This window comes from Hermetia illucens, chromosome 7 (genome assembly GCF_905115235.1).
Source record: "Hermetia illucens chromosome 7, iHerIll2.2.curated.20191125, whole genome shotgun sequence".
NCBI classification, from domain to species: domain Eukaryota; kingdom Metazoa; phylum Arthropoda; class Insecta; order Diptera; family Stratiomyidae; genus Hermetia; species Hermetia illucens.
Window position 1 is genome coordinate 10,041,669 of NC_051855.1, and position 12,523 is coordinate 10,054,191.

General features: G+C 45.3%; 1 protein-coding gene across 9 annotated transcripts in view; it reads left to right on the forward strand.

The window, feature by feature from the left end:
* LOC119661005 (serine/threonine-protein phosphatase 2B catalytic subunit 3-like) overlaps positions 1-12,523 on the forward strand; it is a 134,053-nt gene that overhangs the window by 77,837 nt on the left and 43,693 nt on the right. For all 9 annotated transcript variants that reach the window (XM_038070130.1, XM_038070125.1, XM_038070131.1 and 6 more), the window contains 2 exons: positions 4,400-4,524; positions 5,294-5,405. In XM_038070130.1, coding sequence (XP_037926058.1) covers positions 4,400-4,524; positions 5,294-5,405 — 237 coding nt within the window. The remainder of the gene's footprint in view (positions 1-4,399; positions 4,525-5,293; positions 5,406-12,523) is intronic.

The following is a 12,523-nucleotide window of genomic DNA, read 5'->3' on the forward strand; positions in this document are numbered from 1 at the left end:
GAATTCGCACCTTTGGTTTCTTTATTCACGACCTTAGTCCAACAATCGTTCTTATTTTCTTTCAGTTTCGCTTCGCTAACCGACTTTCCTACTTTGGATACTTTGAGCCCTTCTGAACTTTTAGTTCCGTTTGTTAGACTGGTCAAGATCCCTTTTTTCCTTTTTGGGGCCTATTAATTCCCCAAAGCATCCCCTTACCCTTCTTTGTCTCGCACTCTTTTACTTGAGCGAAGCTCGATGACCTTGTGCTTTGGTGTCACTTGGGTCACCTCTGACATTGTTGAGGCTGGGATGTCCGGCTTTTCCTTAGGCTTTCTTATTTCTTCCTGATGGCTCTCATCATGTTCTTAACGGCTTGGTGCACGTTGTGCTTGTCCTTGATGAATTCGGACAGCTCAACTATTTTAGTCCCAAGCTATATAAAAGGTAATTCTTCTGGGTCAAGGCTCTGTTCTGGATAAGTCCTGGCCAGATTACTCCTTTTACTGACTCCTCCACCTTTTTCAGTTGCTGAGCTCGCATGAGCCTTCTCTTTTGCCGGCTTTGATATTGTAGGAGATTGTAAAATTGATGAGCTTCTCCTGAATGGATCTATTTGATGCTGCTGGAGTACCTCTTGATCAAACCCGATGGGTGTCGAAATCACCTTTTTTGGCCGGCTATCTCCTTTTAGCCCATCCTCCTTCTCCAAATCTAAAACACTTGTAACATTAGATGCCACGATGGCCAAGTTGTCCACCACCGAGGCACTGCGGCCGAGGGATATCGACGGTGGGAGCCTGCTTGCTCACTCCCAAAAGCCGCCGGTACTGGGGTTCCCAGCCCCTGCACCGTAACTTTACTCCTTCTGAAATCGTCCATTTTGGTTTTATTTTCTGGGTGTCCTTCCCATAGCCATTTTGGTCCACGCACCAGAGATGAGCAAACACTAGCTCATGCGCAGTCAGAAACGAAAAGTGCATGAACACATACTCGTATTTACACATCAATAAGTATGCCCCAATCCGCCAGTTGGGGTCGCGGCGTTTTTTTTTTTTTTTTGAGGAGGTGGAAATCTTCAAAAGACACTGGTCTGGACACACCAGCGTGTGGGAGTTTTACCCACTAAAACCACCCCCGACTCCCTCCCTGCCCCGCGGAACCACCATAAGGTATTACATCACGGGGCGGAGTCAGCTCACTCTAGCTTAATCCCATTTCTTCTATACGCGGCGCACGTGACCGCGCTTTTCTCCTTTCCTCTGCCTTTCGCAATTTATCTTGCATAGATGCGATCATGCAGTTGACCGCATCCCAATTCTCTTGATGTGCTAGCATTTTCGGCACCAGATTTTCTGGTACCAGCACCCCTCCTAGAGTCTCCTCTAGATTCCTCCTCTCTTCCACAAATCTCGGACAGTGGAGAAATACATGCTCTGGGTCCTCTGGGACTCCATCACAATTTGGACAGTCGGTTAAGGTCACCAATTTAAACCTGTGGAGGTATTGGAGATATCCTCCATGTCCCGTGAGAAACTGGGTGAGATTATAATTAATCTCACCGTGTCGTCTCTCCAACCACTCCTTGATGGCAGGAATGAGCCTGTGAGTCCACCGACCCTTTCCCGAGCGTTCCCACCGCTCTTGCCATCTGTTTATGGATTTCTCCCTCTCAGCATTTTTCGTCTGCGATAAGGAAAAGATTGGCTTCGCATGGTATATATTCGCCATCTCATCTGCCAAGATGTCAATCGGCATCATTCCAGAGATGACGAATGCTGCATCATCTGAGACAGTCCTGAAGGCAGAGCATACCCTCATAGCTGTCCTCCTGTAGACTGCATTCAGTTTGCTAGTGTTAACTTGCATCCGCAATGCCTCGCTCCAAACTGGGATCGCATAGAGCATGATTGAGGTCACCACTCTGGCTATAAGAAACCTAGAGGTATGCCGTGGTCCTTCCACGTTCGGCATCATCCTCGCCAGGGCCATACTGGCAGTGGATGATTTATCACAAACATACTGTACGTGTTGCTTATAGCTGAGCTTCCTGTCTATCACTACCCCCAAGTATTTGATGGTCGGCTTGGAAGTGATGATATGATTCCCGATTCTAACACAGGCGTAGTTTCTCTTCCGGCGCTTCGTGATGAGGACCAGTGCTATGTCGTCAGCGTAACCCACCACTGTGGCTTCCTCCGGAAGGGGAAGATTATGAGCATCGTTGTACATGATGTCCCACAGCAGTGGGCCCAATACGAAGCCCTGTGGGACACCCGCGGAAACAACATACTTCCGGGTTCCGTCATCAGTGTCATACCAAAGCATCCTTTCAGTTAAGTAACTATCGACGATAGCAGCGAGATAGGCGGGAATACCAACCTTCGCTAGGGATCTGCGTATTAGATTCCAATTGGCCGAATTGAATGCATTTTTCACATCCAGGGTTACTACCACGCAATATTTGCTGGTACTACCCTTTCCGTGGATTGCATCTTCGGCCAAGCCAGTAACCAATTTGATGGCATCAATGGTTGAACCCACACTGCCGATCTGAAAGGCCGCCTTGGCCCTCAACAATCGGGAGTAATCTATTATAGATTACCTGCACTAACATTTTCCCCACCGTGTCCAAAAGACATATGGGTCGGTATGACGATGGTTCACCTGGAGGTTTACCAGACTTAGGCAGAAGTACCAACCTCTGTCGCTTCCAAGCCGCCGGAAATATTCCTTCGGACATGCACGCTTCGAACAACTCAGCAAACATGTCCGGCCTGGATTTCACGGCAAGCTTAAGGGCCTTATTCGGTACTCCGTTCAGGCCCGGGGCTTTATTGTCTCCTATTCTGCTGCAGATCTCCAACAGTTCGTCTCTGGTGACTGGAGGAATTGTCGTCACATTCAGAGGTGGTTGGAATATGTCGGTGCTCTCCTCTTGCTGGGAGAATAATCCCTGGATGATTTTCAGCAAGAGGGTGGGACACGTGATCTGCGGAGAGGAGCGGCCTCTGAATCGTTCCATCACTATTCTATAAGCACTCCCCCACGGGTTTATGTCCGCTGCTGAGCAGAGCTCCTTAAAGCATTTCCTCTTGCTTCGCTGGATGGCGAGCTTGAGGGTTTTTCGGGCTGCTTTATAGGCGAGCTCTTTTTGTCCCTATTCGACTCTACCTATCGCCCTCTGAGCCGCTCTTCTGGCTCGGTGGTAGGCTGATCGACGACCGGTCAGTTCATCATTCCACCAGTAGTTTGGTCTTCTACTGGGGAATGAGCAACTCCTAGGCATGGACGCGTCACATGCTTTGGCGATGCATTGAGCCAGATGGACGGCTCTTTCCGTAGAGGCGCCTGCTTTATCAGGTTGATCTAACCACACCTGTATGAAGGTTTGCTCATCCAAAGATTTTGCAGACCAGCCTGAAACCTTTTTCGGTTTCGGGCATGATAGCTCTTTGCCCTGTAGCTCGACACATGTCTCAAAGAAGATTGCCTGGTGATCGGTGTGGGTGTAGCGTTCGCTGACGCACCAGGACATACCATGCGCTAGGGAAGGGCTGATAAAAGTCAGGTCTACAACCGAACCTGACCCCCCTTTCTGAAAGGTGTTTACAGCACCTTCGTTAGCCAAAACTATGTCCATCTGCGCAAAAGCTTCTAATAGACTGCGCCCCTTAGCATTTGATTCTCTGCTACCCCACTCTAGGGCCCAAGCATTGAAATCACCAGCAATCACCGATGGGAGATCTGGCCACTCCTAACAGGTCTGTCTGTCTGTCTGTGACAGGCACTTTTGTCAGAAACGCGGCCATATCGATTGACACGAAATTTGTGTGTGGTGAGAAGGTGGGACCTGTGAACCCCCAGACATGCAGTAAGTGATATCCTTCTACGTTGAAATTTAGGGGGGTCCCCATACATGTAAAAGGAGGGTGTACAATTTTTTTTTACCGAATATAGTCATGTGGGCTATCAAATGAAAGGTCTTAATTAGTGCTTTTCGAAGACGGTCTTAGTTTTGAGTTTTGTTAGAAAAGCGGGGAGTGGGAGGGGGGGAAAGTAATGATTTCTTTAACGGACCCATTCTCAGAAACTACTCAACCGAAAAATCTGAAAAAAAAATCATGAAGCCGCCTCTTTATAATGCCCACGGCTCAAAATACTCTCCAAATCGATATCTCCAATCGTCTCAAGTAGATTACATGAGCCTGAACTGCTACTAAAACTTGTCCCCGAATTGGAAGGTTCCCATATTTTTGCTAACGACCAAACCGATGTTCAAAGCCGTCTCCATTATCTATGATGTGACAATCTGATTCGCGCCTTGCGCTCCGAATCCAAGCCGAAGTAATTAAAGATTTTGAATATTTAATAATTCATTTATTTTAATTAATTAATTATTTTTTCTCTTCTATTTCAGTGTGTGGTGATATTCACGGGCAATTTTATGATTTAATGAAATTATTTGAAGTTGGCGGACCACCTTCAACGACAAAATATCTTTTTCTCGGTGACTACGTAGATCGAGGTTATTTTAGCATTGAGGTTTGATCAGAAAACAAAACAGAAAAAATCAACTATTTATTTTTTTTTTTTATATTAAAATAAACCATTTCAAGCACAAGTGATAAATATAAAACAAAATAGATGAATATAATGACATTTATGGTTATATTACACATTAAAATCATGAAAAGTATGAAATTACGTAGAAGTGAAAGAAAAAAAATAGTTATTGATAATTTATTTAGATAAAAACTTGAAGAGCTTTTATTTATATAAATTTATAATTACATTCCAGACTTGTTTTTAGTTCTTTATTATCGTTTTTCTATTTTTTTTGCAATTCCTTAAATATAATGACAAAGCCGAATAGAATTGAAGTCAGAAATTATAATTAAAAACCAAATACAAAGAAAAATATTATTTATTTGTTTTTTATTTTTTTATTAATCGTTCAGAAATTCAAAAATAATAATTAAAATCATTAAAAGTAATAAATGAGTATAAGAAATATTTACTCAATTGATTGTTACTAATGATATATCGCTGCCTTAAGTTTTATGTTTATTTATTGTCGTTTTTCTCTATTATTTTTCTATATTTATTATTTGTCTAAATTTATTATTCACATTTATTTACAATTCATTCTTATCAATCAAAATAATATTTGAAAATACTTTTATATTTATATATCAAATTCTTAAGAGATTTTATTAACAAAAAAAATTAGAGTAGTTTAAATCTTTTGAAAAATATTTATTATTATTCTTCACCCCTAACAAAAGTGATCCCTTATTTTTCTCCATTTTAGTGTGTCCTGTATTTATGGGCTTTAAAATTATGTTATTCAACAACATTATTTCTATTACGTGGCAATCATGAGTGTCGACATTTAACAGAATATTTCACCTTTAAGCAAGAATGTAAGTACCATTTTTTTAAGTATTTTAGACATAATTAAATAATTAAATAAATTTAAATAAAATAAATAAAATAAATTAAAAAAATAATTTAATTCTCGAAAATTGCCAGGATAAAAGAAAATAAGGTTACTTATCCTAAATAAAAAAAACCAACCTTAAAAGAATGATGTAATAGCGCCTTTGCTCATTTTGTGTAAAACAAAATCTTGATCAAATCAGTTTACTGTCTGTCACACGCATTTTTCTCCAAAACGGCTACGCCGAATGGGCATATAGGGGAATGACTCCAATGCCAAAATACTCTAAAGGGGCAGGCCTCATACAGACTATAGAGTCTGTTATCTCGCGGAGTGTACTAGTCACGTAGAATCTCACGAAAGTGACCACCAGAGGATATCCAGAGGAACTAGGATAGTCCTCTGAGTTCATATGTCTCAGGAGAATTCTTAGGGCATGTGTTCTCAGCCCGGCTATTTGCGGTTGGCCCCCTAGTGGGAATTTCATGGGTGTTATGGTTGTGTTCACAAGGTCGACAGAGACCTTCGGTCACCTCAAGAGTTGAGTTGCACTTACAACCCAGCTGCTTCTTAGTTCGGTTAAGATCTGGAACGTGAAATTCACGGAAAAAGGGGGCTCCATCTCGGTGGAGTGTTTCATTATCAACATGTCAACATGACCATAGTAACATGGACGCGTAGGACCCGCTAGTTAGCCAAAAAAGTTAGTTCTACTTACATGTACTGTTTTGCATCACTGCTTAATGAGCCATATGAGTTGGCCAACACTGAAATCAGTATTATGCGAGAGGTGTCGAAATCAACGACCTAGATTGTATGATTTGGCAGCGGGCCTGGCACATACAGGCCAAATTGAATTAAGACCGTTGGTGCTGGAGCAAGGAAACTCAGTAGTACGCTTAACTGTCTCTCGTCGACATTTTGACGTCACCTGGATGACCCGGACCCTTTCCAGCGGGAGGTACGTATATAATAGAGATAGCGTGGCGGCTAATACTGTTAAAAGCTGCATAAATTGCGAAAAAACGGCAATCAGGTTTGAAAAGTGCGTTGTTTTGATTGCAAGGAAGCCTCAGTGCAATCGATATGAGTTGTCAATCAAATCGCGCGTTCCTCATACCGCATCGGGCAAGTTATGTCATAGTACAACGACAATACCTTCAACGTGCCGAACTATCTCTTACGGATTTTGAGGGACTATCTGAGGAACCGCTCCCTGCTCTATGAAACACTAGAGGGTCAAAGGTGGATGGAGGTCACGTCGGAGGTAGCACAGGGATTCATCCTAGGGCCGGACCTCTGGAACGCTACCTATGACAGTCTATTTAAACTGGACATGCCAGAAGAGTCGCGCCTGGTCGGCTATGCAGATGATGTCGCAGCGCTTGTTGCTGGACTCACTGTCGAACAGGCGCAAATCAGACTCGGACGGATAAGCGGATGGATGACTACTTATGGTTTCAACCTTGCTCTGGAAAAAACCGAAGTAGTCATCCTGACTAAAAAGTGAATTCCGACCCTGCGTCCCATATCGTTCGGCGAGTCGATAATCGAGTCAAAATCAGCGGTAAAGTACCTCGGGTTGACTCTTGACTCAAAGATGAGCTTTTCCGAGCAAATCCAAGCAGCAGCGAACAAGACTGCAGCTGGAGTTTCGGCGTTAAGTAAGCTAATGGCAAACATTGGGGGTCCTACGTCTAGCAGGTGACGTCTCCTGATGAGTCCAACGCAGTCTGTCCTGCTCTATGGCGCAGAGGTATGGGCTGGCGCTCTTAACAAGGAGGTATATCGTAAACGCCTCGCGCAAGTACAGAAACAGGGAGCTTTACGGGTGGCGTCTGCGTACCGCACAGTCTCTGAACCGGCTGTGATGGTGATCGCTGGAGTTATCCCCGTTGCCCTTCTTGCTAGGGAGCGTCAGGCCATATTCAACGGCAACACACTCTAGACGAGTGGCAGCTCTCTTGGCAAAATGAAACTAGAGGCAGATGAACTGCACGGCTCATCGGCAACTTAGGTGCGTGGCTGAATCGGAAGCATGGTGAGACTGACTATTTCCTTATCCAATTTTGAAGTGGGCATGGAAATTTTCAGTCTTACCTGCACAAGATTGGAAAGTCGCTTCTCCGGATTGTGTGTTTTGCAATGGAGTTGTGGACGATGCCCACCACACTTTTTTTTCTTGTTGAAGGTGGGATGGGGTTCGTCAGCAGCTCTATTTAAACACAGGGGATCTCTCTCCAGACAACATTGTCGAAGAGATGCTGAGGACTGCTGACAGCTGGAACCGTGTTGCCCATTACGTTCGGGCCCTTCTCGTTGCTAAGAAGATAGAACTCGACCGGTGGAGGAGCCGAATGGCAGGGGACTCCTTGAACTGACAGTTCCCTTCCTCCTCTCCCCTTCCGTTGGTGAAAAGAATTCCCTGATCTGAAGGCTCCGCAAGGCGGGAGAGTTCGGGGACTAGCCGGAAGTAATGTGACAAACGGTTCCAGGCTAGCTCTCTGACGATGGGGAGGTGTTTAGTTGGTAGTCCGACGGCGTACCGAATCGGGAGTCCAACACTGTGTGCGAAAATGCATTCACCTACCCCACCCCAAAAAAAAAACGCCTGGTGCTTTTCCGATTTGTCATCATAATCCCTTCTTTCCGGTCGTTCGAAAAATTAAATCATATTCCGGTGTTCAGCGATATTCTCTATCCAACGTGGTGCTAGTTATCCGAGAGCTTCGTAAGCCCCACTTCACAACCACCGCAGACTGAAAAACAATGAGGTCGTGGATGAAATCCATCATGGATTTCTCGCCCCCGATGGTTTCATCCCGGATAACTGCAGGTTCAAACTTCGCCATTATTCATTTTTATGCGGTAGCTATGCCCTTGGAAATGGCGATAGCCAATCTGAATAGTCCTTTTGGCTATTGTCGACCACCTGGCTCATTATACAAGTCATGAAAATCTTCGATTTTTCCTGGTTTTCTGGGACGTTTCTGAAGATCTGCTGTCCCACAATATTTCGCGTCCTTGATAGATAAATGTACTGCATTTCCTAAAGCTTGGTCATTAGGCTTTTGCTTCATCTTCTGCCAAACCCTGATGAACTTAAATTTTCAACCAGGGGGCTAGAATAACCAAGAAGGCGACAGGTCCTAATGTCATTCCGGCGGAAGTTTACAAACTGGTGTTCCGCTTAAGGCGAGACTTACTTCTCGAGGCATTCAAAGCTTGCTTGAAGGAGGTGAGACTGGCGCTTATCAGCAAAGGAAAAGAAGACCCGAAGCTGTTGTCTGCATACGGACCGCTGTGGATGCTTGAAACGGCCACGAAAGTGCCAACAAGTTCATCAGGTGTAGACTCGCTGAAGCCAACCGCGCTACCAGGCACTTATCCCCAAGGCAGTTTGCGTTCAGAGCCGGGAAGCCCACGGTCGATGCTGTTATGGTTCATTCGCCGATCTCGACGGGTAGTGCTCCTTATAACACTTGATGTCAGAAATGCCTTCAATTCGGTAAGATAGACAGATGTGGTAGGCATACTGGACAATACTTTCAGAATGTCTAGCTACCCCTTGCAGATATTGAGGGATTACCAGAAAGACCGCTACCTGCTCTATGAGATGCTAGGTGAGGAGGAGGAAGGAGATCACATCGGGAGTAGCACAGGGATTCCCTTTAGACCCGGACTTCTGGAGCGTTTCCTACGATATTCTGCTAAGTTTCGACATTCCAGAAGAGATATTCGCGCCTGGTCGGTCGTGCAGATGACGTTGTGGTATTTGTTGCCGTGCGCGGTGATTCTGTGCCGCCACATTAACCACGCACCTACCTCCGATGTCACGAGTCATCCACTACAGAGCAAAGTTTGGATGATGCATTCGGAATTTGAAGAAAGTAGTCAGTATCCGCCGCAGGACGTTTTCCAGATCACTTGTCTAATCCAAATTGCATCCGAATGTCACGGCTGAACACGTCTCCTAGTCGCAAACGAACTTGAAAGGTGGTCGTCAGTAGAAGCATACAACTTGATGGCATCTAAGTACCACCATACCATACTTTATTGCAAAGCCATGCCCTCTAGCATCATTCAGTATTCATGAAAGGGGGTTCAGTGCCAACTGCTCTTTGCAACCCCTTAACCCAATTTGGAAGCCTTTCTGCTCCTCAGACAGAATGTTGTTGGTCTCGAGGTGCGCGGTCAGCCAGGTCAGGAGAAATGGGGGCTTATGGAAGGGTTGTCATCGTGTTGTTGGCAAAAAACTAGCGAATGAGGAGCGCGTTTTCGTGGTGGAAAAACGACTCGCCTATTGCTGACAGTCCTGGCGAATCTCTTGGTGTAAAGTTCTCAGGATTTGGAGGTATCAACAACGATTGATTGTTTCACTTTGTGAGAGGAATTCATGATGGATGACACCCTTCGAATCGAAGCAAACAGTGAGTATCACTTTAATGGTTGGTCTCATCTAACTGGGACGACTGCACCTTAGTTCCATGTCGTAGTTATAAACCCAAGACTCGTAACATGTAATGATGATTTTCAAGAAGTTTTTGTTAGCATTCGCCATTTCTAAGAGCTCTTGACAAACCTCCAGGCGATGAGCCTTTTGATCCTCTGTCATCAGCTGTGGAATGAACTTGGTTGCACCCCTTCTCATCTCCAATTTTTCGGTCAAAATCTCCCTACATGACTCTCTCCTTCCGCCATTTCTCGAATCATCAAACGAAGATTGGAGCGCACAAGGGTATTCACTTTGGCCACATGAAAGGCGCAAATTGAGGTTGAAAGCCTTCCTGAACAATGGTCATCTTCCGTTGATGTTCCGCTTTCCTTCCTGTCTGGAGAGCTGAGTGATTAGACCACAAGACTGTCATGCAGAAGGTTGTGGTTCAAATCTCACTGATGGCAGTGGAATTTGTATTGTGGTTAGTCGTCGGATACCAGTCGACTCAGCTGTGAATGAGCACCTGAGTCAAATCAGGGTAAGACAAGCCTAATTCAGCGGAAAATTTCACGCAAACTCGTTGCTCCTCCTTCACGTCCATGACCAAAAAATCCATTCTCAATTAGATCCAGCGGGGACGTTACGGGAAGATATCGTATGAACGCATTGTTGCTTCTAAATTGCAGCTATTAGGATGACTTTAAGTGTTTCTCCAGAAGTCTACTGCCTGACACAAATTCAGGCTGCTGTCTTGTATGGGAAATGATTTGAGGAGGATACCATCGGTCCTTTTTCAAAAGCTCCTTCAATGTTTGCGGATACTGTAAGGAGCATGTAGCAAATTTCTGCTTTGGTGCTATATAGCTGGCGGTACAATTCGGAGAGAAAAGTTCTCTCAGCTTCGCGTGAAGTTGCGTTATCTTCCAACCGGTTTCCGGGACCAAAATACGACAATTTGTTGGATAGGCTTAGTATCCACTGGTATGAATGCCACTGGTGCACTTAGCCTAAACCAGTACTTCCATCTTATTCCATCTACTTGGATTTCACCATCCCTGTGATAATCAGCTTGTGACTATGCTTCCCCAACGCCCCCCCCCATCCACTCATCAGCCTTCTTCTTGAGTTAGCTTTTACTGCCTTTAATTGTGCCTAGTCCCAGTGCTTTTGAAGGAAATTTCTAGTCTATTAATTGCTGTTACTGTTACCCGCAAGCAGCGAATATTGGACACTTTCTCCTATGCACAGTGAGTCCTTGAGGGTTGTACCTGAGCACCTGTCTGGAAGACTTAATCCCACGGTCTTCTTAAGACACGGATTTATTTTGCGACCACAATCGGAGCCCCGCTGTGACAAGCAACAACGGTACCAGTCTATACCCGATGCATGGCTTAGCATTCATACTGGTGGATGCAAGACCTACCTAAATCTCTACCGACCTAAGGAGTACGGTACCCGTGTTGAAACGCAACACCACGCCGAGGCTCGAAGCTCCCACTAGGGGCCAACCGCAAACAACCGAGTTGTACTCACATACAACGGGAGTTCACCTGAAGTATGAGAGTCCAGGGGCTATCCCGATTCCCATGGTACCAGTGTACCCCTGGTGAGATTTCGTGCAGACGCGGGTCTGATCGCCCCGATTAGGCCTTCGGAGCATTCGCGTACTGCATCACGGCCGGCAAGCCAAAGTGAGTACAGCGTCTTCCGGTGTCACCACTATCGAGGTGCTCCTCGGCCACTTGGTTTTGATTCAGCCGACAGGATTGTCGCCCCGTCTTCCTCACCGCCACTTTTGAGCACCTCTCCTATGCATAATTTCATCATCATCATCAACGGCGCAACAACCATACCATAGATATTACCCTTATAAACTTTCCGGGCTGGGTCATCCTCATCCATCCGTAAGTGACCCGTCCACCGTAACCTGTTGTGCCGAGTTTTATCCACAACCTGACCGTTATGGTATTGCTCACAGATTTCGTTGTTATGTAGGCTATGGAATTTTCCATCCTCAAATTCTTCGGAGGATTCTTCTCTCGAACGCGGCCAAGAGTTCGCATCGTGGTGATGAAATGCCGCTTCTATTTCCCCCATCCTCTGAGATAACACCGCTTTGCGTTAGTTGGTGTGTTGATATCAGCAAACTTGTTGCTTTACCTTTCCTCCATGTGCTGATTAACAAAATCCAAAGGAATTTGGAACCATTGTTTAATCTTCTTCTTCTTCAGCTTTTGTGCCATTCAGAAGCGAGGTCGGCTCATCTGGATCGCGCAACCGCTCGATCAAAGGCCATCCAAATATCCTTATCTTGTATATGATTATGGCATGTTACGACACTGGTTCAACTGGTCCAAAGCTTCTCGTGACAGCTGTTGGTTCCGTCCAGGACATTGTTACTTAACCTCTGCCTTGAGAATAGCGTCTCGAAAATGGGTGCCAAATGTTAGTTGTTCTCTTATGTAGGTAGGTAGGTATCAGTGGCCGCTCCGAGAAGCGCTTTGATGCGCCGTTTTGATGCCACAAACTCCTAAGACCGTGACTGTTGTTATGGGAGCAGGGAGGCAGAGTCCAGCCGGCTCGGATCTTCAGAGCCAGCCCGTAGCATTCACGAAGGAAAGCAGCTCTCCCACCCTGCAGCCAGAAATCTCTCTGAGGTCCCC